This window comes from Andrographis paniculata, unplaced genomic scaffold (genome assembly GCF_009805555.1).
Source record: "Andrographis paniculata isolate CXL003 unplaced genomic scaffold, ASM980555v1 Contig9END, whole genome shotgun sequence".
Lineage (NCBI taxonomy): Eukaryota > Viridiplantae > Streptophyta > Magnoliopsida > Lamiales > Acanthaceae > Andrographis > Andrographis paniculata.
The window spans coordinates 156,976-180,182 of NW_026137639.1; the positions used below are offsets into that span (position 1 = coordinate 156,976).

At 35.5% G+C, this 23,207-nt stretch overlaps 8 protein-coding genes across 23 annotated transcripts; 5 read left to right on the top strand and 3 right to left on the bottom strand.

Annotated features, from left to right (window-relative positions):
* The first annotated feature begins 1,189 nt into the window (after window positions 1-1,189).
* LOC127244146 (uncharacterized) lies at window positions 1,190-3,184 on the top strand. 13 transcript variants are annotated; one of them, XM_051264523.1, is made up of 4 exons: window positions 1,190-2,032; window positions 2,159-2,222; window positions 2,950-3,042; window positions 3,126-3,184. In XM_051264523.1, the coding sequence occupies exon 1, from the start codon at window positions 1,497-1,499 to the stop codon at window positions 1,980-1,982; it is 486 nt and encodes a 161-aa protein (XP_051120480.1). In that variant the 5' UTR covers window positions 1,190-1,496; the 3' UTR covers window positions 1,983-2,032; window positions 2,159-2,222; window positions 2,950-3,042; window positions 3,126-3,184. The 13 variants fall into 13 exon arrangements, with proteins under 13 accessions (XP_051120480.1, XP_051120475.1, XP_051120468.1 ...); XM_051264518.1 differs by having other exon boundaries at window positions 2,159-3,042; XM_051264511.1 differs by having other exon boundaries at window positions 2,842-3,184.
* A 350-nt stretch (window positions 3,185-3,534) lies between these two features.
* On the bottom strand, window positions 3,535-5,297 carry LOC127244147 (40S ribosomal protein S18). The gene is made up of 4 exons (XM_051264524.1): window positions 5,165-5,297; window positions 4,901-5,061; window positions 3,843-4,031; window positions 3,535-3,760 (listed from the first exon to the last, which is right to left on the bottom strand). Exons 1-4 carry the CDS (start codon window positions 5,165-5,167, stop codon window positions 3,655-3,657), a joined length of 459 nt encoding a protein of 152 aa, XP_051120481.1. The 5' UTR covers window positions 5,168-5,297; the 3' UTR covers window positions 3,535-3,654.
* A 1,305-nt stretch (window positions 5,298-6,602) lies between these two features.
* LOC127244044 (40S ribosomal protein S24-1) lies at window positions 6,603-8,811 on the bottom strand. The gene is made up of 6 exons (XM_051264336.1): window positions 8,676-8,811; window positions 8,519-8,594; window positions 8,389-8,430; window positions 7,819-7,989; window positions 7,258-7,344; window positions 6,603-6,913 (listed from the first exon to the last, which is right to left on the bottom strand). The coding sequence occupies exons 2-6, from the start codon at window positions 8,588-8,590 to the stop codon at window positions 6,872-6,874; spliced, it is 414 nt and encodes a 137-aa protein (XP_051120293.1). The 5' UTR covers window positions 8,591-8,594; window positions 8,676-8,811; the 3' UTR covers window positions 6,603-6,871.
* Window positions 8,812-9,076: 265 nt separating this feature from the next.
* On the top strand, window positions 9,077-10,189 carry LOC127244042 (uncharacterized). 2 transcript variants are annotated; one of them, XM_051264333.1, is made up of 4 exons: window positions 9,078-9,423; window positions 9,634-9,775; window positions 9,889-9,952; window positions 10,140-10,189. In XM_051264333.1, exons 1-4 carry the CDS (start codon window positions 9,122-9,124, stop codon window positions 10,172-10,174), a joined length of 543 nt encoding a protein of 180 aa, XP_051120290.1. In that variant the 5' UTR covers window positions 9,078-9,121; the 3' UTR covers window positions 10,175-10,189. The 2 variants fall into 2 exon arrangements, with proteins under 2 accessions (XP_051120291.1, XP_051120290.1); XM_051264334.1 differs by lacking the exon at window positions 10,140-10,189 and having other exon boundaries at window positions 9,077-9,423; window positions 9,872-10,083.
* LOC127244040 (uncharacterized) lies at window positions 10,152-12,146 on the bottom strand. The gene is made up of 2 exons (XM_051264330.1): window positions 11,313-12,146; window positions 10,152-10,870 (listed from the first exon to the last, which is right to left on the bottom strand). The coding sequence occupies exons 1-2, from the start codon at window positions 12,144-12,146 to the stop codon at window positions 10,454-10,456; spliced, it is 1,251 nt and encodes a 416-aa protein (XP_051120287.1). The 3' UTR covers window positions 10,152-10,453.
* Window positions 12,147-12,201: 55 nt separating this feature from the next.
* LOC127244043 (N-terminal acetyltransferase B complex catalytic subunit NAA20) lies at window positions 12,202-14,642 on the top strand. The gene is made up of 7 exons (XM_051264335.1): window positions 12,202-12,342; window positions 12,638-12,776; window positions 12,892-12,982; window positions 13,717-13,849; window positions 14,044-14,113; window positions 14,264-14,324; window positions 14,410-14,642. The coding sequence occupies exons 2-7, from the start codon at window positions 12,699-12,701 to the stop codon at window positions 14,499-14,501; spliced, it is 525 nt and encodes a 174-aa protein (XP_051120292.1). The 5' UTR covers window positions 12,202-12,342; window positions 12,638-12,698; the 3' UTR covers window positions 14,502-14,642.
* Window positions 14,643-14,768: 126 nt separating this feature from the next.
* Window positions 14,769-16,672, top strand: LOC127244045 (uncharacterized). 3 transcript variants are annotated; one of them, XM_051264339.1, is made up of 3 exons: window positions 14,769-15,017; window positions 16,139-16,202; window positions 16,447-16,672. In XM_051264339.1, exons 1-3 carry the CDS (start codon window positions 14,847-14,849, stop codon window positions 16,452-16,454), a joined length of 243 nt encoding a protein of 80 aa, XP_051120296.1. In that variant the 5' UTR covers window positions 14,769-14,846; the 3' UTR covers window positions 16,455-16,672. The 3 variants fall into 3 exon arrangements, with proteins under 3 accessions (XP_051120296.1, XP_051120294.1, XP_051120295.1); XM_051264337.1 differs by having other exon boundaries at window positions 16,139-16,198; window positions 16,363-16,672; XM_051264338.1 differs by having other exon boundaries at window positions 16,139-16,198.
* Window positions 16,673-17,213: 541 nt separating this feature from the next.
* LOC127244041 (probable inactive patatin-like protein 9) lies at window positions 17,214-18,918 on the top strand. The gene is made up of 2 exons (XM_051264331.1): window positions 17,214-18,381; window positions 18,463-18,918. Exons 1-2 carry the CDS (start codon window positions 17,452-17,454, stop codon window positions 18,667-18,669), a joined length of 1,137 nt encoding a protein of 378 aa, XP_051120288.1. The 5' UTR covers window positions 17,214-17,451; the 3' UTR covers window positions 18,670-18,918.
* Window positions 18,919-23,207: the final 4,289 nt, after the last annotated feature.

The window sequence follows — 23,207 nt, forward strand, 5'->3', positions numbered from 1 at the left end:
TTGGATTTTGAGTTGGGATTCGAATAGTAAAAATTTTGAATTTGAATAATTGTATGATGTGATATAAATAGGTGTTGATGTGATGTTTTGAAAGTAAAATTGATTTTTAGTATAATATAAAAAATGAAAAATAGGTGTTTGATTTGATGTTTTTGGGGGGAAAAAATAGGATGAATAGTTGAAATCTAAACAAATCCCTCAAACAAACACACCCTTAAGTGTTATTTTTCCCCACTCGTGATATTTGGCAACCGCTACAGTGGTGTGTTTTTTGACATCACAGAGTGTGTTTGTTTGGGGTTTGGATTTTGAGTTGAGATTTGAATAGTAAAAATTTTGAATTTGAATAGTTGTATGATGTGATATAAATAGGTGTTGATGTGATGTTTTGAATGTAAAATTTATTTTTAATATAATATAAAAAATAAAAAATAGGGATTTGATTTGATGCTTTTGGGGGGAAATTTTTAGATGAATAGTAGAATTTTGTCTAAATCCTACAATCGAACACACCCATATATTACTTTATATGAACAAAAAATAATTGTATAATCTAAACAACGTATCGTATGTTGCCTGACAGCATATAATATTATTACAAATAACATAGGGTATATGTTAATACAATGTAAATACAACATATGAACTAAAAACACATATTATAGTCTCGTACAATACAACAATTGATTCTCTCCTCCTTTTATTATACCCAAATTCTAAATTTGATTTTCATCTTACTACGGAAAAACAATGCATTGTAATAATTTTTTTTATAATTTAACAATAGTCTCGTAAAGAATGACGGGTGGCGTAAGAGTTGAATTTATAGATAATAACTATGTCATAACAAAGGTTAATATTCTACTAATTTAGAATAAGAAGATAATAATATATATAAATATAAACAACACATTAATTTATTAATATTTATGTAAATATATATGCAATATATTTAAAATTACATCTATTAAAGTATTAAATTAACCGTATAAATTCTAATTCATTGATTTTGCTGCGTGGACGAGCCACTGGTAGTGAATAGGCACGTTAACCGCGACCCTTTTAAGCCTCAACACATAAGATGATTATATAGCGTAATTATTGAGTAATTAATTCTCATAATAACAATTAACAATAAATAATATAATACTATAATATAAGACACAGAGGCAGAGTTATTAAAGTCTATCCGGACAGAATCGTCGTTGTCGAGTGTCCACTAGAGCCAGACACTGCATACAATACAATACAAACACTCTCCCCAACCCCCGTATTTGCAGCACAATCCCCTCACGTAATCGCCTCCGCCCACCGGACCACCATTTGCTGTCAGCCTCCTTTCTTATCAATACCAATCGATCACGGTTTCGCTCCGTTTTTGTGATTCATCGGATTTCGCTGTGGATTTGTCTGATCCTCTAATTTTCAGTTCCCCAATTTCTAGGGTTACTGTGTGTTTCGGTGCGTGGATTCGAGAATCGCGCCGTGGCTCGCGAATGAAGGTTCATCCGGCGCCAGGGAAATGCAACATCGCGCGGCGGTACGGCGTCGCGGCGGTGGCGAACACCTGCCGCCAGAGGAAACTCCGCCGTCTCCCGCACATATTCGCCAAGGTTCTGGAGCTTCCGTTCGATTCCGAAGCGGACGTTTCCGTCATCGAAACGGCCGATTCCTTGATATTTACGGTCGCCACGGGCGATATGAGCGGCGATGTTAGGGCGGATGCGGTGGAGATCTACCCTGGGGTTACGAAGATTGTGGTTAGGGGAAGCGATGTGGTTGATTTGTCGGGGATGGAATTGGAGCTCGATTTGTGGCGGTTTAGGCTGCCGGATTTGATGCGTCCGGAGCTCGCCTCGGCTGCGTACGAAGACGGCGAGCTGGTGGTCACGGTGCCCAAGGGGCCGACCGAAGTGGAGGAGGACGACGCCGGCGGGGAAGACGACGACATTGGGGGCGGGAATTTTGTGCTTGTACAGTAAAACAGCAATTCCTGTGCCTCTCTTTGCTTCAGTTTCTCTGTTGGCTTTCTGTATGTGCACAAAAACATGTTTCTGCTCTGTGATTGAATGGAGAATCATAATAATTGGGAATATAAAATGCTTCATCAATCCTGGTTGATTTCTTCATCATTCCTTTGGAACTTACTCTGTCACAGTTAGTTTCAGGGATGAAAGGGTTAAGGATACAGCTGAAGAAGAAGGGAGATGCAGTTTGAAAAGGTTTGAGTTAGTTTATCAGATTCTTCTTCATTTTCACATGCTCTTGTTTCTGTAGATGTTGTCGAATGCATGCATACATAGGGATATAATCAATCATTTGTTGTATATATATATGGCTACTTCAAGTCCCAATTCCTAGAGATCAATTTGATCCACTTAATTTGGCAATTCTTTTGAACAATGCTGGAAGGGTTGCAAAGTTTTCAATGGATAGCATAGATATAGGAGAAAACTACAGTCTTCTTGGCTGTGATATTATTCCAGGCATTTAATTTACTGTAGTAGAAATTTTTAGACGATTCTTTTCGGGGATAATCATAGCTGGAGGGAGTTATCAGAGCTGAAAAGGAAATCAATAAATCGGTCTACATAAAAGATTTGATTTTTATTATGCCAAAAGGGTCCAATATCATCTCAGTGGCTGCTGTTTTGATGTCTACTATTTTGAGGTGTGCATTTATGCAGTAATTTGTTGTATTTGTCTTTCTTTTAACGTTTGGTTCGAAACAGCCTCTCTTACATTCAATCATTCATCAAATTGTCTGAGCTGAACCATAGTATGTGTTTCCCTTGTGTCATTATTGCTGATTCTTATTGGCTTTTTGTAAAATTCTTAAAGCAGGGAAGCTTTATAAAATTTCATGGCCGCCATTGTTTTAACTTGCATGGGAAAAGAGCCCTTAAAACAGATGATTACAAAAACTGATTATCATCACTGATTGTGTAGTCCGGTCCTAGGGAGCTGTTATCATTGTCGTGTATCCGGAATGGGTTGAACCACTAGGACCACTCTTGCGCAACTATGCTACCATTTTTACAGGTAAGAAATTTTCCTAATCTTCGATAAACGTATATACACATGTCGTCGCCGTGAAAGTCATTTTCTTTCACTGTCCAAGGAAGGTTGGATGGCTGTAAAATAAGGTGTGGGGCAATGAGCAAGTTCTTGTGGGTTTGTATGATATTACGTGTGATGGGGTGTCCTTGTTCTTATTGTAGAACCACATAATAGATTAATCCAAACTTAACACCGCTGATTAGTCACCAAACTTCATCATCTTCACAAATAATCATCATTACAAGACAAGAACAATAGCCCTTAAAAAGTGCATGAATCTTGGCCTCTTATCGTGTGATGGGGTGTCCTCTTATCTTGGACACACTGGAAATCTTCATATTATTTAAGTCTAAAGGTCTGGTTTCACTAGGCCCAGCATGCTTTTCCCTTACCTAAAGAAGGGGATTTATATACAAATGGAGGAGGATGACAGTTGGAGACTTGATCATTTTAAAATGGAGTAAAAAACTTGCATATGCAAAGTGATTCAATTCGCAAATAACAAACTTATAGCACGTCACATAATCGTCAAAAAGTATAATAATATCCAAAATCCCAAACAGAAAACATTGAAACAGAAAAACAAGAAGATGCTCATCTCTTCTTGGAGACACCGACAGTCTTTCCCCTACGGCCGGTAGTCTTAGTGTGCTGGCCACGGACGCGAAGACCCCAATAGTGACGGAGACCCCGGTGGTTTCTGTAAATATAAAATAGTTATGTGATGAATGGATGAGATAAGACAGTTTGGGATGGAATCATTGATAAGTGTGAAATCGAACCTAATCTTCTTCAGGCGCTCGAGATCATCCCTCAGCTTCATATCCAAGGCATTAGATGTCACTTGTGAATACTTTCCATCCTTGTAATCCTTCTTCCTATTCAAAAACCAGTCAGGAATCTTGAATTGCCGAGGATTTGCTACAATGACCATCAAATTGTCGATCTCTGCAGCAGAAAGTTCGCCAGCCCTGCACCCTCAACAACTTCAGATTTCATTCTCCAAAAGAACCAGTGAGAGAACCAGGCATACCAAAATATTCTATAATGAAATGAAAATAAATTTAAACAATCCAACGGATACGAATAAGAAAGATACAAAATAACTGAAATTCCAAGAAACAATTGCAAATGTTTGAGCACACCCGAAGATTTCATTCTCCAAAAATACCACAGCAAACAAAATAAACATACCAAAATACTCTTATAATGTAACAAATTGAATTGAAAATAAATTTGAACAAACAAATGGCTAACAATCAGAAAGATTCAAAATAATTGAAATTACAAGAAACACTTGCAATATCATCACAATGTTCAAACACTTGGCAACTGAACAAAATTGATTGCAAATGTATATCAAGGGAAAACGCCATCATGTAGCAAAAAAATGTAACTGCTGCGGTAATACATACAAACAAAAGTGTTCTGTGAAATCTCAATTATTACACCATTAAAACAAACTTAATCCAAACAATCGCTACTGTGCTGATTTCTACCATTAATTTCAAATTATCCTCAAAAGCAATCAGAATGCTCTCAACCTATCAAAGTTTAGATTTTTTTATTATTTTTTTAGCATCATTGTTTGGGAAAATAGCTTGGCCTGTTTAATGTAAATCCACTTCGAGAGTCAGATTGAGAATCACTGTTTAGAAATTTCAAGTTTCGGTAATTTTGTAAATAATACATACGAAGAAACCAACCACACCAAAAGCAATGTTCGGATCAAAGTCCAGTGCGTATATATATACATACGAAATCGATATCCTAATGGATCCGAAAGGGAATAAGTTAAACCAACAGAAAAAATAAACGAAAAGAGAAGGGAAAGAGAGACCTCTTGTTCATATCGACATCGGCTTTCTTACAGACAATGTTAGCGAATCGGCGGCCAATGCCCTTAATTGAGGTCAACGCGAACATGATCTTCTGCTTCCCATCTACGTTGGTGTTCTGCACACGCAGAATGTGCTGGAAATCCTCATTCGCTATCAACGACTGCGAAATTCACATTTTTCAGTTGATTATATAGAAAATCGTCATTGGGTATAAAGAAAAATAACGTAAACAATCAAGTTCAATCAGAAGACGCATTCCTCACCATGGCTCAGGTTTCGAATCGGCGGGCAGAGTTACGATCGGAGGCGGGATCGGCGGCGGCTTCGCTCTCACCTTCTAATAGCTGGAAACCCTAACTGAGGTTTTTCTTTTAGGCTAATATATATAATATATTTATATTGTGTATGTATGTATCATAGTATGGGCCTGATATGCAAATTGGGTCATATTTAGAGTAGCGAGAGTTATTATAAAATTTTAGCCCAAACAAATGAGATAGAAAGTTATAGATTTAATTTATCAATTTAATCCACATCCAGTCTTACAACATATAGGTCCAAAAGTGTTGCTTATAAGTATTGTAATTTAACTACTATCCTCTCTCTTATATTCTTGTTCATGTTTTTTTTGTATGTCCTATATTTTACATTTTACGACATTTATAATTATATTTTAAATTTATTGAACATATAATTTTTAAAATTTTAATTTATAAATATTTTTATTATATTATTATTTTTAATAATATATTTTTTTAATTATATACTTAATTATATAATTTTTAGAATATTGTATATACAACCTTATTGGATTATAGGAGACAAATAAAATACTTTATTATTATATAATTTATACAATTTTTTAATAAATATATTTTTTTAATATAATTTTTATTACATAAAATATTAGTATAATATTTTGAAATTTTAAAAATATTGAAAAATATTTTTAAAATAGTATATTATTTTATATTTTAAAATATTATTATAGATAAATTATACAAAATAATTTTCAAATATATGTAAACGTTTTATATGGAATATATTTAACACAAAAGATAACTATTATTCATTTATTTTAATATTATTACTATTATTGTTGATTTACTTTTTCTTTTTTCTTTCACATTTTCTTCTATGGCTATTTGAAATTAGTGTTTCCTTTATTTGTATTTAAATTTAAATTTAAATAATAAGAATATTATTTTTATTATAGTCGGTACAAACAAGTTTTTAATAGTAAAAAAATTGTTGGAAAGATTGTCGACAATATTTTGAGTGTATTATATTAGATTCTATAATTGTATGTAAAATTTATATGGAAAATGCATGTATTTACATAGGGAGTTTATTTGGTTTAAAATATATATTTATTATTGAAAATGAAACATCCTAAATAATATTAATTTTCATTTGAAACAAAAAAAAAAACAAATATAATAATAATAATTTATATTTAAACGAAAAACAAAATCCCATGATATGTTAATATAAAATAAACACCACCAGCGTTTGTTCGATATTTATATACCACATGGTTTATGAGATAGAAATAGTACTATTATTTAGGTACATATTTTTATTAGTGAACCGACACCGTTTTATGATTTACGTTCTCCTATGTCATAAACACCAGTTGAACACTTTTTTTTCATGGTTAAGATCAAGTGCAAAAAAGAACAAAGAAAGAAATCAAGAGCGATAACGCAACCAAACCTGGAATTTAACTTCAATGGTGCAGATCAAGATTTGGAATACAAACAGTGTTTTGTGACACAACCCAAAAAAGTGATATATTTAAAAATTACGATAGAAGGAACAAAATGCTCCAAAAAGAAACATAGTGTCAATTCAAGACTGATATCCACCAAATCATTAAGTGGAGTGCAGTCCTAAGAGAGGGGAGGTGGGGTGTTGGGGTTAAAAATAATAGTAAAACCAAAAGAACAAAAACCTGAATCCTGAGAAGATCACTTCTTCTTCCCACCCTTGGCAGCATCGCCAGCCTTGGTCTGCAAATATGATAGATACATAATTTACTAACCTCGTAACCAATTTCAAAGTAAGAAAGATTCTTGACTTCAATCATTTAGAAGGATATAAAAACTTTCTCCTTCCTGAATCTAGGCATTTGAATTATTTATGTTAGTGTATGTTTGTGATATGTGCAGCGAATTTTAGTTTCTACTACCTATTATTTTTTTATTAACACGAAAGAGCTCTCCAATCTTGTGAGCACGGATAAATTTGGATTGGAATATATATTGTGGTATTAGAATTGAATTACAAAAAAGTCCATGTATATACAATAAGAGTACTTCATGTATGATTGCCTAGGAAGAAAGAATGAACATACCTTCTTAACGCCACGGATTTTCTTAGCTCTGTTTTTCCTTTCTTTCATTTGCTTTCTAGATTTCTCGACCTTTGTAGCAAGTCCATTCTGCATATAAAAAATTCTCATGTTAGAAACAAAGAGTCCAATCTCACAGGGCATGATAAACTAGGATGCTTGTGGTTCACATTTTAACAAAAAAGACCAGCAGATTGCACCAGCAGCGTCAACATTTGATGAGGGAGGCAAACAGAACAAGGAATGCAAACAAATAGTTTTGACAAAATTTCTTCAAAGAGAAACTAACTAGCCAAAGAGAATTTTAAACAAGAAGTCGGGAAAATTCAAAGGAAAAGCTCCAACTAGTTAAAACTAAAATGTTGTTGAAATGAAACAAACAAGTTAAAGGAAGGGAAAAAGAAAATAGAACCATCTTAGCCATAAGTATGGCTACAAAGAGACTCCACTAACAATGAGAAACTATAGCAGTGTTACACAAATAGCCTGCTTAATGCCAACTAATTATATCAGATAAGGTACTTCCTAAATCATCTAAGCAACATTAGCAGATAGATAAGTTACCCTGATTAGCCTGTACTTTGGCTCAAATTTCTTAGCACTCTCGACGGAGTCATAGATCAAGCCAAATCCGGTAGATTTGCCTCCACCAAAGTGTGTCCTAAACTTGAACACAAAAATGGCATTTGGATCTTTAACTTCATACATCCTAGCCAACTTCTCCTTCAGCTCAGCCTTCAATTAAATTGCCAAAAGGTACAAAACAATTAGATGATGTAACGCTACGAAAATCTATATATATGTACATAATATTTTCTCCACAAAACTCAAGGAAATCAGTGGAATTAATAAAAGATTGATGCTTTTCAAATTATTCAGTCGGATGTGAGCATTGAACTTTCCTTGAGCTTAAGATAATATGAAGCAACTTGCCAATCGAAAGTGTAAACTTCTAATTCCATGCATTAATTATATATCATTCCACGTTTCCATATACTTGCCAGCATTTTCGTAGACAATTATTTAATTATAAAACATCTGTCTTACATAGGTACGAGGTTCAATTAATACTTCACAAAAGAGCAAGGCGAGATGATGTATAATTTTATGAATTAAACAGACACGAGATCACACCTTAGAAACGTTAGCCCTCCCTGGATGCAACACATCGATGACCTAGCGAAGAAAAACAATAATAAGCAAACGTTAATAGTCAGGAACCATGCAGTAGATAATACAAAGTGAAAGCCGCTCAAAGGATTACAAATTGCTTCCTGGAGAGCAGACGGTTTGTCATGAACTTCCTTGTTCTGATAGTCACAGCCTTGTCCGCCATTTTTCTGCAAAATCCAGGGCCAATCCAATGTCAAACAAACAGATAGCTTCAGTGCACCAAAAACCAGTCAAATTATTAGCCCCACCGTTTTTATTGATTCCCGTCGCACTCCGCCGCGCTGCTCTTCAGTATCTTCGCCCTTTCTCAGCTGGATGCGCAAAACGGGAGAGAGAGTCTGCCGCACTAGCTAGGGTTTTGTTTTTAGAAGGATCCGAAATGGGCCTGATTAGGCCCATGTATATAAATAGTATGGGCCAATGATACGATCCAGTTGGGTTCAATCCACTGATTATCTCAAAATAAACATAGACTGGAGTTCAGCACCGGATCGATCTACACCGTTCATTTTAAAATGTACCCTTATCTTGCCGCTGTAGATCATTCCGACGGCAAAGTCCATGGACCTCCCAAAAGTAATAAACTCTGACCGACGATTGAGATTGCAGAATCGTGTGGGTATATGAGGATTTAAAGCTTAGTGGCCACAAAATATGTTTCTGCTACTAATTCGACAATTTGAAGGAATCGGAGATGCTACTTCATCAGTTCAATTTTAATTTCCCCGCTACTCTCAATTCACCTTCTCCTTCCTCATATCCACAGATTAAACCCCAAATCCTGTCTCCAATTTCGCGGCGAGGATTCCCTTCGTTCGCCAGACATGGAAGCAGAAGAACAGCTCCGCGGCGGAGCACTTTAAGGGATGAGATGGACGACGAGTCGGTTAATGATTCAGATTTCTTCAACGAAAACGGCGCCGTGGAAGACATGGATGCATACCTCAATTTTTTGTCCCTTGAGTACGACTCCGTTTGGGATACCAAGCCTTCGTGGTGAGTATATCCAATTATCCATTTCCCCTTCACCTTCCATTTAGTCTCTTCAATCCTTCTTGCCTGAGTAAAAGGATTTACGCTTAACTGCGGCTGATGCAGAACAAGGCTTGCCAGCCATTTGATTTTATTGCTCCGTAGATGATTAGCATATGGTTTGTTTTTTGCACAGCAGATTGAACATCTCGTTTATATTTCCGTATGGTTTAGGTGCCAACCATGGACAATTTGGTCGACAGGAATAGCTATAATTACAGGAAGCTGGGTGGTTTTGAACTCCATTGTCATTACCTCAGTGATAGCAGCTGTGATTTGTTTGTGGTGGTATCTCTTTCTCTATTCATATCCAAAGGTACCGAGTTTCTCTCATGTTCTTGTTTCACCAAGCAGACATGTTTACATACCCTAGCTAGAGAATGGAATGCACTGGTTTTAATCATAACCTTAGTTTGTTATTTTCCTCAGGCATATTCAGATATGATAGCAGAGAGAAGGAAGAAGGTTACAAATGGTCTGGAAGACACCTATGGTATGAAAACAGGGCAATGATCTTGCTGACTGAAACCTAATCTGTTGAATTTTTTCATGCATTCATTATTATTCTGATGTTTGAGGTGGAATACATGAGTAGTTATAGATTTTGGTCTATCTTTACTAAAGTTCAAAGTGGCTCTATGAACTATTTCCACGGTCTAATTGAAAGAAACAAACTTCAGCTCAACATGATAAACAAGGAAACAAATCTTTTTGACAACGGGAAATGAAACTACAAATATCAGGATGTGGCTATGAACCAAATCATCGAAAAGCAACTGCAAGCACACCCATTTTACGACAATTAGATATAATGCGAACCAGAAGCAAGATGTCACATGATACATACACATAGAGCATGTTTTAGCAAACTCCGAATAAGAAACTATGGAGACCAACAGAGTATATCCATTTACATCCTCTTTCACATTCTGTTGATTTGCTTACTACCAAAATAATGATTTAAGCAGTTTCTACATACCTTTCAGACATGTAGCTAGTCGTCTTCCGATGCAGGCATCAACATAAGCCTCTCCTCAGACTGAGACTTACTTCCCGATGTCGCCCTCTCCTCTGCTAACAAGGACTGCAGATCACTGCCGTTCGCCAAGCTGTTGAACTCAACAGCTTTGGAGGGCATTGTTGGATACCGCCTTTGGGCAAAAGTCATCAATCTTTTGACAGATTGCAAGTACTTACGGGTTGTTTCATCATTCATGATGTGCGCCACACTGTTGGTATAAATCTTTTCACGCGCTGAACGTTCATGGATACCAACCATAGTAACACCAATAGGCCAAGGAGCATTTCCAATAGCCATTTTAATGTAATGATCCATGGCGGCAAGGTAATCGCGCCTCATGCAGCATTCAACAACTACTAGTAATGCCTGTTTGATGTCATCAGGGAGAACCTACAAAAGAAACACCCCACATAGATTACCTTTACATGATATAGCAACATATGACCATATACACCCACACATAAGAGATGTTACAGAACATAATCAGTTCGAATTCTAAAAGCCAAATATTAAGCAGCCATTCTCAAAACCTGAAGATGAAGCTCTGACATCATTACTATCGAATAAAGCAGAAATCTACACTAATGGGTTTACAAAGAGTTCTTTTGGAGTAATTTTGGATGGTTCTCAAAATTCTAGCTTTTAAATTTCTGATATATGAAACTAACCTCCTCAAGGTCACACTTTGCAGTCAATCTTCCAAGATGAAATTTGAATGTTTCCGTTGTTCACACATTTTCTTTAACTCAAAGAATAATGAGAGAAATACAAAAGAACACATGCAGCTCATAGAATACAACAAACATACACTATAAGTATAACCATTACTCACTTTTTTTCTGCAGAACTTGAAGAGTGGATTCAAATACCGAGCGCATTGCTTGAAAGTGGCAACCATGGACTTCCCTTTAGCAGTTCTCTTCTCTGCATCAGTCATCTCATCAAGCTCCTGATTCCATTCATTCAATAGCTTCTTGAAGAACACCAGAATCTTATCTTCATCACATAGCTCCTCGAAATTGGTCTTCATTCGCTTCAAATCCTTGTCGTGATCCACCCCCGAGGATGCGCCATCGCCACTCAGATCCTCATCCCCATTTCCACCGTCCTTATCCTCTCCTCCATCCTCCGTAGATTTTCTCTTCCTATCACTCAAAATCCCTGATTTCTGCCGTTTCTTCAATTCCACAATGTCCCTCAGAAAATCATTAGTTTGTCCTTCCGTCATGTCACTGTCGTCGACCTCAAATAATCCAGCCTTCAACACGTACTTCAGACGGTCGAGTCTCGCCTGGTCATCTTCCCCAAAGAGAGTCACCGGTTGTTTCAAGAAGCGGAGTCGGCGAATAACTTCCTGCTTGGGGAGATTGAGATCGTCTATGTTATTCTCTTCGACCAGAGACTTGGAGGAGGAGGATTCTGGCTTAGATTTTGGGATTTCCGGCTTCGAATTAGGGTTCGATGAAGAATCGGAATCATTATTCTGCTCTTGCTGCTGCAACTTCTTCTGCCGAATTGCTTTCGCCTCGGCTTCGCGTTTTTCCTCTTCTCGGAGCCGTTGGAGGCGCTTCTGCTCGATTTCCGAGCGCTTGAAGACTTTCTTCCCGCCGACATCTTCCGCCAGACTTTGCCGCTTCTTCATCATCTCCTGCTTCAAAATATCCATGTTTGGTTTGACAATTGATCGGATCCCCTCAGGTTCGTCACTCCTTCGGAGTATAAACCATAAACGGATTGGGCGATGACGGTTTCTAGGGTTTGCTTCGCATACTGCTTTCGAGGGACAGAAATCACGAATCTTGGATGGAGTTTCAAGGGTATTTTCGTCAATGCGGAGAGAGTCCGCTGTAGAATGAAAACGGGTACGGATCTATTGCGATGAATTAGATTATGAACAATACCACAATACCATATTATTTAATTAAGTAATGTTCCAATTAAGATAAATTTAAAATAAATGTTTAAATAAAATATATTTAGAATATTATTTTATAAAATATAAAATTTTACTAATATAAATAAAATAAAACATTTATATATAATTAAATTTATTATAAATTTTAAAAGAACGGGATTAGAAGAGGATACCCGGTTTCTGTTCAAAAGGGTCGGGTAATCCGAGTTCTACCCCGATTCGTTTTCATATCTACAACTCAGTTCTGTTCGGAGAGAAGGAAAACGGGAGCCCTTCAACGAACGAATCGAGTGCGTCGGTACAATGACTACGATTCGGAGGTTTTGCTGCAACGATCTCCTTCGATTCGCATCAGTGAATCTCGATCATCTAACCGAAACCGTGAGTACTCGTTTTGAAACTTATTTTGTTCCATTTGTTACTCCCGGCTAGGTCTTATGGTTCGTTCTAGAGTAATGGCTACTGGGTGAATATGATGAGGAGCTCACATTTGCAGTTCAACATGTCATTCTATATGACCTATTTGGCGCGGTGGCCTGACTATTTCCACGTGGCTGAAGCTCCAGGAAATCGAATAATGGGCTACAGTGAGTTTCTTTTGATTGAATCCATTATCTGTCTCTTGTTTCCGTCTAATAATTGAAGGTTACGGGTTACCTGTGTATCCTAGTACTTTGTTGATCCATAGAGGAAAACGTCTTGTTCCCGCTCTCTTTTTCTTGTATGTTCTATTGATGGGTGCTATGAAATTCTCTTATATATTGATCTTGTTGAATGGCATCTAGTAATGGATGGCCGATGGTGCATTGACTTTGAAAGAATTAATGTGCATACAATTAAGCAATTAAACTTTGCTAGGCTTTCTATAATGTGTTCAAAGTACAACTGCAAATAGTTTGGTTTGATATCATTGATACGTTTTTTGCTAAATTGTGACTTGGTTACATTCTTCCTAATGGTTTAAATTTGAGCTACATTTGATATTATGTTTCATGATCAGTCTGCTACCTGAAATGTGCAAAATTGGACTAAAGTTTCTGATTTATGTTGTTGTACATTGCATTGCCTTTGATACGATACCTGTAACTTTGGTTTTCTATCACAAAAAAAATTTATCTAGTTTACAACAGAAGCTATCAGAGTGAAAGGGATATATTCAGAGTTGGTATGGCATCACTGATGGTATAAAAAAATTTGTGTTCTGTTATTATAATTAGCTACTCTAGTTTTGATCCTACTGTGGCTTTCTTCTTTTAATACTTCTATCCCGGGAACCATCTTCTAACAAGGTTCTGACTCTGCTTCCTGGATGTATTCGCAGTAATGGGTAAGGTCGAGGGACAAGGAGAGTCATGGCATGGTCACGTCACGGCAGTAACTGTAGCTCCTGAATATCGAAGGCAACAATTGGCCAAAAAACTAATGAACCTACTTGAAGACGTTAGCGATAAGATGTAATAGCACATGTTTAACTTCCATTATCCCTTCATATTTGAAGAAAATTAGAACTTGATTAAACAAAAAAAGTTTATCATTATCTTCTTCATTAATATGGCGGGATGTCATGCTTAATGATCTATGATTTCATTACATTATTACCGATGATAAACAAGCGACACATATGGATGAAGCACGTTACAATGTGCAGTGATAAAGCTTATTTTGTGGATCTTTTTGTGAGAGCTTCGAATACACCTGCAATCAAGATGTATGAGAAGGTACTGGGAAAATTTTAGCTACTCTTCACTTTCGATTTCATTATTTTATTTATGGCTCAAACAATTACAACTGACTTGTACAATTTCAATTGTTATAATTTATCCAATTTACAAACAATACTAAGTCCATTCTTTTATCTGCTTCTTCAGCTTGGCTATATTGTCTACAGACGAGTGCTTCGATATTATTCTGGAGAGGAGGATGGATTAGGTTAGTAATTGCTGTAAGAAAATCCATTCCTTGTGCCCTTTAGCCTACAACCTTTGATCCATGTGAAATTGCTCTTCTTTTTCAGATATGAGGAAGGCTTTATCAAGAGATGTAGAAAAGAAGTCGATAATTCCTTTCAAAAGGCCTATAACTCCTGATGAACTCGAATATGATTAGGCCGAAACTTATGAATATGTTGGCTCTTAAATTCAGTTGGGCATTTGTTTCTAGAAATATTGTCACCTCTATTTGAAGATATATGTTATATGTTGTGGTTGTTCCAAAATTGAGATTAATGGGAAGTCTTGCTCTTTTAGACTTATTACAGAATCTTCATTATGATGGTTGAATTTACCTTTGTTGGCATGTGAGCATATGCTTTTTCCGTCTTGGCATTGCATCCTGTAGCACTCAAAAGGTGCAAAATTTCTATTGTCTTGGCTTGTTTTGAATAATGGGTTAAAGCTTATATCAAGAAACAACTGTCACACTGTTTAGACAGCTTGAAATGAAGTTTTCACTATGGAGCTCAACACAATTACACAAGCCCAATCTGTCAGCCTTCCATCAAAATTTTGGGGATCAGTTACTTCTGAGTCTCTCTCTGGCTGTGATATTGAGCTGTTGGACTGCTGTTCCCTTTCTGGAAGTGCAGAGGCTAAGAGAACCTACCATGATTTGGATTTTAACCAGGTCAGTAATGGTGACATTTCCTGATCTTTTTCATCCTGATTTTGAAATTCATATTGAAGGGTTCTATATGATTTGTTATGCTTCTACAAGCATCCTCTTATTTGAGCAGAGCACTTGATTGTTAGCTGATGTGCAAATTTTGGTTTGTACACAGTTAGAATTACAAATTTTGGTTTCATGTTCAAATAATAATGTTAGATGAAGGGGTTCTCTTGAGTATAATAGACCTATATTAAGATTACATGTAACCATGCTGTTAAATACTGGATCTCATGAAGATATGGCTAGAGTTATTGGAGCTGCATCATTTACAGTGACTGCAGTAAGCTTTGAATTTGAGACTTGGGGTGATTGAAATGGCTAACCAATAGGAAAGATGATGTTGTTTACTTCCCCATAGATATGCTTACTTAAAGTCGATTAGTTCAACAGCAATACTAAAAAAGTCGTGGTGAGTAATTACTACACTGAAAACAAGTGTATGTGCAAAAACTTGCAGTTTCAGGGTCATAGAGTTTGGTTTATATTTGCCAACGTGTTGGCAGTTGCATTGAAACATTTTGGATCCTGTATACTTTTCAGTGGATGATTTGATCATTCTGATATAATGCTACCAAGTCCCTGTCTTGGCTAATAATTTGAATACTGGTGCATTACTTTGTATCCTCAATTTTTTATTTTCTGTTACCGTTCAATTTTGTATTGGGTTGCAGAACGATGTGAAGAAAATTTAAATGACAAGATGCAGATTCCTCACAAAGGGCTTTCATTTCTGGTTTCTGCTTTAGCTTTCTTGAATTTTTTGAATTTTTATTGTTGAGCAGACAAAGCTTGAAACTCATTTCAAAAATAGATTCTTTCAATTCGAACTAATGTTCCCAACTTCTGCTACTATTATTGTGTTTTCTCTGGCCAGCTATGTATGCACAACTATCTCCTGAGCAAAGTTTTAGATTCTGCCTACGGAAAATAAAATTGAGCACTAATTACACATTTTCTGAGCTAAATTTAGGACAATTTTGGCAGCTTCTTGCCAATGTATAAGTTGGTATTCTTACTCTTGTCTCCTTGCATTCTTCTACTTGTCAATGAACTCTACATCAGTTACTTTTTCTTGGCAGGTAAAACTTTGGGATTGTCAAATAAACAATCGGTGCGTTGCTTCCATATTTCCGCAACTTGTAGGTCACCCTTTACTGTGTTTTCATTTCCATTGCTCTGTCTGTACATGATATTATCTTCAAGCCATAATTTAGCTACTCTCTAGAGGTTTCCTTTCAGTTTTTGCCATTCTTTCATGTTGGATGAATTTAAGTTACTAACATATGCAAGAATGTATGTACAGATGCACAGCACATTGAAGTTAACTGATTCGAACCAGGGATTGGAAGTTATATCATTTAATCTCGGGATTTTGAATCATGTGCAGGGTTTTGAATTCATTAATTCTTGCCAAGTCATGGATTTATGATCTGTCCTCTCTGAGATCACTGTCTCCACAAGATTGGGTAAATATGTCGGCATGCAAACAGTAAGTTTTTGTGATTCCTGCTTGACATGTCCCAGTAAATTTACACAGGTATGCATCCTCAGATATTTTAATTTTTTTTTACTGCTGGGAATGATTGGTAGCTAAGCCCTGAATGTGTAACATTAGTGCTGTCGTCCCTACCTCTGTGCATAATGTGTGTGTGCATTCCAGTACATGTACTTCATGCATTATCACCATGGCTAAAGCCCTACTGTCTCTGTGTATGTTTTTTTTTATCAAAAAAAAAAAAGTATCTGTGCGTGACTGTGAGTTGAAAGAAAAAAACAACAGAAATAAATAAAAAGCATTCCACTCATTTTTGCCAGGTTTTTCCCCTCAGAGGCTAGAAATCTATCCAGATATGATTTGAAGTATCATTTATTTCCCTTTACCTCTTTCCTTGAAAGCTCAGTAGCAGTCTTAAAACTGCGACTCTCCTCCCACGTGCAGAGCCAAGCGACAAAACCCTGTGGTAAATAAATTAATTTATTCAGTAAAGACGCGTGTAATTAATTGAATACCAACAAAACATCGAGAAAAATAAATAAATAAATAGTTGCTGGAGGGTTACTACTATATGTGTAATTTATGAGTGCCCACTGTGCATAAGCACTTCCTCTTATATATACACCACACGTACCCTCCAATTTCCCTTAGTCTTGAGCCCTCACTCACTCTTCCACATACACTGAGCAGCTCCTCGCTGCTCTCTCTCTCTCTCTCTTTGTTTTGTCCACGCCTTTAATGTGTTTTTGTGATTTGGCGTGATCTTTAACTGCTATTTCGCGGAAAGAAAAATTTCTAGTATAGTGTTGTGTGTTGTTAATCTGTTACTGAAATCTTGTTACGGTTTCTAAGAAGCTGCATAACGATTTCATAGAAGGTGAAGAAGGTGTTGGTGTGATGGAATTGAGCAAGGTGACGTTGGAGATTTTCAACAAGCTGGAGCAGAAATGGTTGTACCACTGCGAGGGGAAGAAGACGCGTGTTTTGAGCATTGACGGCGGAGGAACCACTGGCATTGTGGCCGGAGCTGCGTTGGTTCATCTTGAAGACCAGATCCAAGCGAAAACAGGTGATTCGAGTGCTCGAGTTGCGGATTTTTTCGATATTGTGGTTGGAACGGGGATTGGTGCTCTCCTCGCCGCGATGCTTGTCTCTGATGATGGCTCCGGGCGTCCTATCTTCTCGGCGAGAGATGCGGTGAAGTTTTTATCTGACAAGCAAGCGCAGCTGTTCAAAGCAAAAAATATAGGCGTTTTCCGCCGACGGATGAGGTACTCTGGTCAGAGCATGGATGACGTGTTGAAGGCGGTGTTCCAGAGAGACGATGGCAAGGTTTTGACGCTGAAGGATACATGTAAACCTCTCCTTGTGCCGTGCTTCGACTTGAACAGCTCGGCGCCGTTTGTTTTCTCGCGAGCCGACGCCACGGAGTCACCGAGCTTCGACTTTGAGCTCTGGAAAGTAGTTCGCGCTACGTCGGCAACGCCGTCGAAGTTCAAGCCGTTCAAGCTGACCTCCAGCGATGGAAAGACATCCTGTTTGGCTGTTGACGGTGGACTTGTGATGAACAACCCCACCGCAGCTGCCGTCATTCACGTTCTTCACAACAAGCGAGACTTTCCGTCGGTTACCGGCGTAGATGACCTTCTGGTTCTGTCAATCGGTAATGGAATTCAGAGCAGCTCCTCGAAGACTAAGCTTTCTCGCAACGGCGACTGCTCGACCGCTTCCGTCGTCGGCATTGTCCTCGACGGCGTCTCCGAAACCGTCGATCAAATGCTCGGGAACGCTTTCTGCTGGAATCCCAACGATTACGTTCGAATTCAGGTAAGAATTTCAACACAATCGTAACAATGACGACAATTATCGATGAATGCTAATTAACACCACGCCGGTGACGCTTTTCAGGCGAACAGCGACGCTGAGACGGCGGAGGAGGTGTTAGCCAAGAGAGGAGTGGAGTCGCTGCCGTTTGGCGGGAAGCGTTTGCTGACGGAGACAAACCGGGAGAGAATCGGCGCGTTCGTACAGCGGCTAATCGCCACAGGAAGGAGTAGCCTTCCGCCGAGTCCGTCAAAAGAAACCGCCGTTAGTCCTCTTGTTAACGGCCGTTAGTTTCGCTTGTCAATGCCTTTTCAGTGTGCGCCTCTTCTTATTAATCAGTTTTTAATTAGTCCCATGTCAGGTACACTTTTGTTAACTGCCCCTTTTGTCAACTTTAAGCACCATCCAAAATACTAAAGTAGCAGTAATAATTAAAAATACTATGCTAATATACTAGGAGTAGTATATATTAATTAGTAGTGTTAATATATTATACATTGCAGTAGTTACTGTCCGGCCATATGCAATTAATTAATTCAACTCTATTATCTTATGTTACCACCTAACATCATCATATCCCTACAAAATCTCTAATAATAATAATACAATTGACCACAAACATATTGATCTCACCCACCCCCCACCCCACCCACCCACCATTCACAGTTTCAAGACTAAACCCCCAACTTTTCATCTCGTTGACTCCAATTGAAATTGGTATAATCAAATTGCAATTACCCAAGAAGCATTAATAAGAATTTGTCCAAAGCCAAGACTCTCTCAAGGCATATGAATGAGTTCGTTGCACTTCCCTTTCAAGCCAAAACACCACACTGTCACTCGCCCCTACACATAAAGTAGAAATAAAACCCTTCCTCATGCATACATTTTATTTTCTTTCCCTATTCTGGAAATTCCACTCAATCACAAACAATTAACACTATTATTACAATTTGTAATAATTTCCATATAGGCTGAATTTGTTAGAGTATAGAGTTGGCAATTATGGAGTGTAGAGAGAGAGAGAGAGAGAGAGAGTGAGGGCCATTGATTGTACTCCACCATTAAGTACACAGACCCATGAGTTGTTGAGCCCTCTCTCTGTCTTTATTCTAGGCTTCTTATTATTTCAACTTTGGAATATTATTGTTGAGTTAGGTAGCCTTTGAATATCTTTAACATAATTAATTCCATTTTACCATATGCTAATGTCTTTGCCCATTATGCTGGACAATAAATGAATGCACAGCTACACCCAATACAGCGACGGTGATCCACGCTTCTCCCGAGCTCCAGGACCCTCCACACCCGTACCATCCCATCATATCGCTAATACTCCCTCTGGCGTCGGACTCCCGGAGCCGCCGACAAAATAACCCAAATTGCATTTGCATTTTGCCCATCCCCTGTCTAATGTTACAATTCATCATTAACATAACAAATCAAATATAAAAATTACTGTAGCTATTAAATTTTTAACCCTCCCAAACAAAACACATGTTAATTTTATACGTATTTATCTCAACAAACTAATATTGGTTTATGCATTTAAAGGACAATAATTTTTATTTTATCTTTAAAAAAAAAAAAAAAAACTCACCTGAAGCAGATGAGATTGGGACAGACACTAATTTGATCCCTGTGGTTTAGGCCATGCATTCATGGCAGATTAATCAATATTTACACCCACAAATATTTTATTTTTAATTGACTTTGTTTTATCTATTTGTTGTCTGTACAGAGAATATGTTGGGAACCCACTTTGCTGCAGGGAATTGATTTTCTTCTTTTATTATATATTTTTGTCTGCACAATGTAAATTAAATTACCAGATATACGTACATATAAATCAGATTGTAGTAAAATCAAGGTAGCTAGATTCCACCCTAAAAATAATTCCAAATACTTGTGATTACTTTGCACTTTTGGTTTCTGTTAACACTGTTTTAAAATTTGACCTAATCATCATAAAGATGAGATTTTGATTAAACATGTTGGCCTCTTTTCTTTGCTTTTATTGTACAATTGGGTTGTTAATTTTTATTTATTTTTTTTATTTTATTGGTTCAATAAATTAAGATATATTGAAAAGCAAAAGCTGATGATCTAAACGTAAATTAACAGCCTTATTAATTATATAAGTAGTAAAGAAAACTCTTGTGATTAATTACATTCATCCATGGTGGGTCACTTTAACCACTGTCAATTAACATAATGATTGAGGATTGCAACTAACAAGACGGTGTTTAACATGCTTTAATAATTGGATTCTTTATTTATTTATTTATTTTATCTTATTTAACGGATTCATTATTTTGTATTTTCTTTTTTAACTACCAAACCTCTTTTGTTTTTTTCTTTAAAATATGGCACTAAAGTATTTAATGTTCATATAAAATATTACTATATTTAACAAGTGTTTTAACTTTTAATTTAAAACACAACACGTACGTACAAGAGAAAGTATGTATATATATATATATACTAAGGATGCTTTTTTTTTTTTGTTTTGTTTTGTTTTTTTTTTTTTTTTTTTGAGTTTTTTTTATGTTGTTTATGAATATAGTTGTTGAATGTGATGTTTGGTGGGTAAAAAAATGTGCTAGATAGGTTGTTTGAATTATACAAATAAAATTATATGGGATATATGCGTGTTTGGCAATTAGCTGATAGTTGTTAGCTGTTAGCTGATTCAATTAGTTGATAGTTGTTAGCTGATTCAATTAGCTGGTTTGACTAGCTGATTCGATTAGCTATTTGTATTAAAATATTTGGTAAAACAACTGTCTGATATTAGCTGTTTATATGTAAAATGACAATTGAGGATATTTCTATTTTATTCTTGTTTCTAATATATTAAATTATGTTCTTTTGAGTTTAGAATGTTTAAATTTTTTGTTATTAGTTATTGAAAATTGTAAAAGTGTTATAAAAATATTTATTTTTATTACAGTTAAATTTAAAAAATAATATATTTTTATTAAAATATATAAATAGTTTTTTTTTATTGAAAATGATGTAAAATATAAAATAATAAATTTTTCATGTATATATTTATTATATTAATAATCGATTAGTTCATTATATTTATAATTTTCAATAAATTTAATTTATTTAATTTATTTTTAATATAAAATTTATATAATGTAATTTTAATAAAAAAATAAATTATTAATATTTATATTTTTTATTTTATGTTTATTTTAATAAATTTATATATTTTTACAATTAAAATAATTTTTATATAAAAATTAATTATTTTAAATTTAGAAAAGTAAAATTATAATATAATAAAATATTCTAATATAATTAATAAATTATCGAAATATATTTATTTGTGTAAAATGTATAATAATTTTTTAAGGTCATATAAGGAATAAAAAATTTTTTATAGAAAAAATTATTTTAAAACGCTGGATAAGTTAGCTTTTTAAAAATTAGCTTCTTTGGTCCAAAAAGCTATTCCAAAAAAGCTAATTTACCAAACACTAGCTATTCAAAAAGCTATTTATCAAACACCCCCCTATTGTATAAAAAAATACTATGCGTTTCAGATAAGAAAATTTTAAATTGCATAAATGAATAGTTTGAAAACATAAAATAAAAAATACAATCAAACGAACCCTGAAGTAAGTTTAAGATATTAAAGTGAAAAAAAAAACACAAGTAAGCAAACATGTTAAGATACTAAAATATTTGAACAAAGGGGAAAATACTTATTTAATTGTGGTTTCTGTTTTATTTTAGTATTAAGTATAAAAAAAATATATATATAAAAGTAAATAATATTTTATTTATTTAAATCATCATACTCAACTTACAAATGTTAAATAAAATAAATAAATAATATTTCATCCGTCACATATACAGTGTCTATTCATTGTAAACATAGGAGGATTGCAACGAGTAGATAATTAAAAATATATTAGTGAAAATAATTATTTTATAATATAAATAATTATAAATTAAAATTAAATAATCAATTAATTTAATTAATTTTTTTAAAAAAAATTAAAAAGTTTAAAATGAGATTAATGTGTGTAATTATTTTCCAAAAACAAAAGTAATATAGAATGTAGAACAAATGGACAAAAATAACAACGTGGATACGATACGTGGACCGCCCATACGTGTTCATGAGATGTAGTGAATGTTGAGAGATTGATGACTCTAAGTCATGCTGGAAAGTTGACCGTGACCACGTCAACATCGCCGACTGTAAGAGTCAAAATGCCAGCTCAGCGGTAAACGACACCGTATTAAATCACCGCTTTTCCGCCCATCACGCCTTGTTTCCAGATCGTGCACACGTGCGCGTGTGTGTGCGCCTCCTCTGTTTTATTTATTTATTTTTACAAGGATACCAAATTATATTTGGGTTTCTCCTAGAAATTTAATTGATTCATAAATCAATAATATTTTCAATCGAAATTTTACTTATGTCGACATATTTTTATTATTTTTGTTTGATTTTGTTGATTTATCTATTTATGCGTTGTGTGTGTGTGTGTGCAATTAAATTCAATGATAGATTATGACAAGATCTTGTCCCCCTGATTGAACAATTGGGAGCTCCCGGGGGTCCCGAAAAATCACGATTTGATTTGCATGGATGATCCTTCGCATCGTCTCCCACTGGACCTCTGCTCCACGGACCTTAAAAGTAGCGAAACTCTGCCCCACACAACAACGACTCCATTCTTTTTATTTTCGAATGAATTTTAAATAAATAAATTGTATTATGGCAAATAATTTAGAGCTATAGCAACATCATAATGACAATGAAACTATCGTATTTTCACAAAGAATAAATCTATTTTTATTTTATT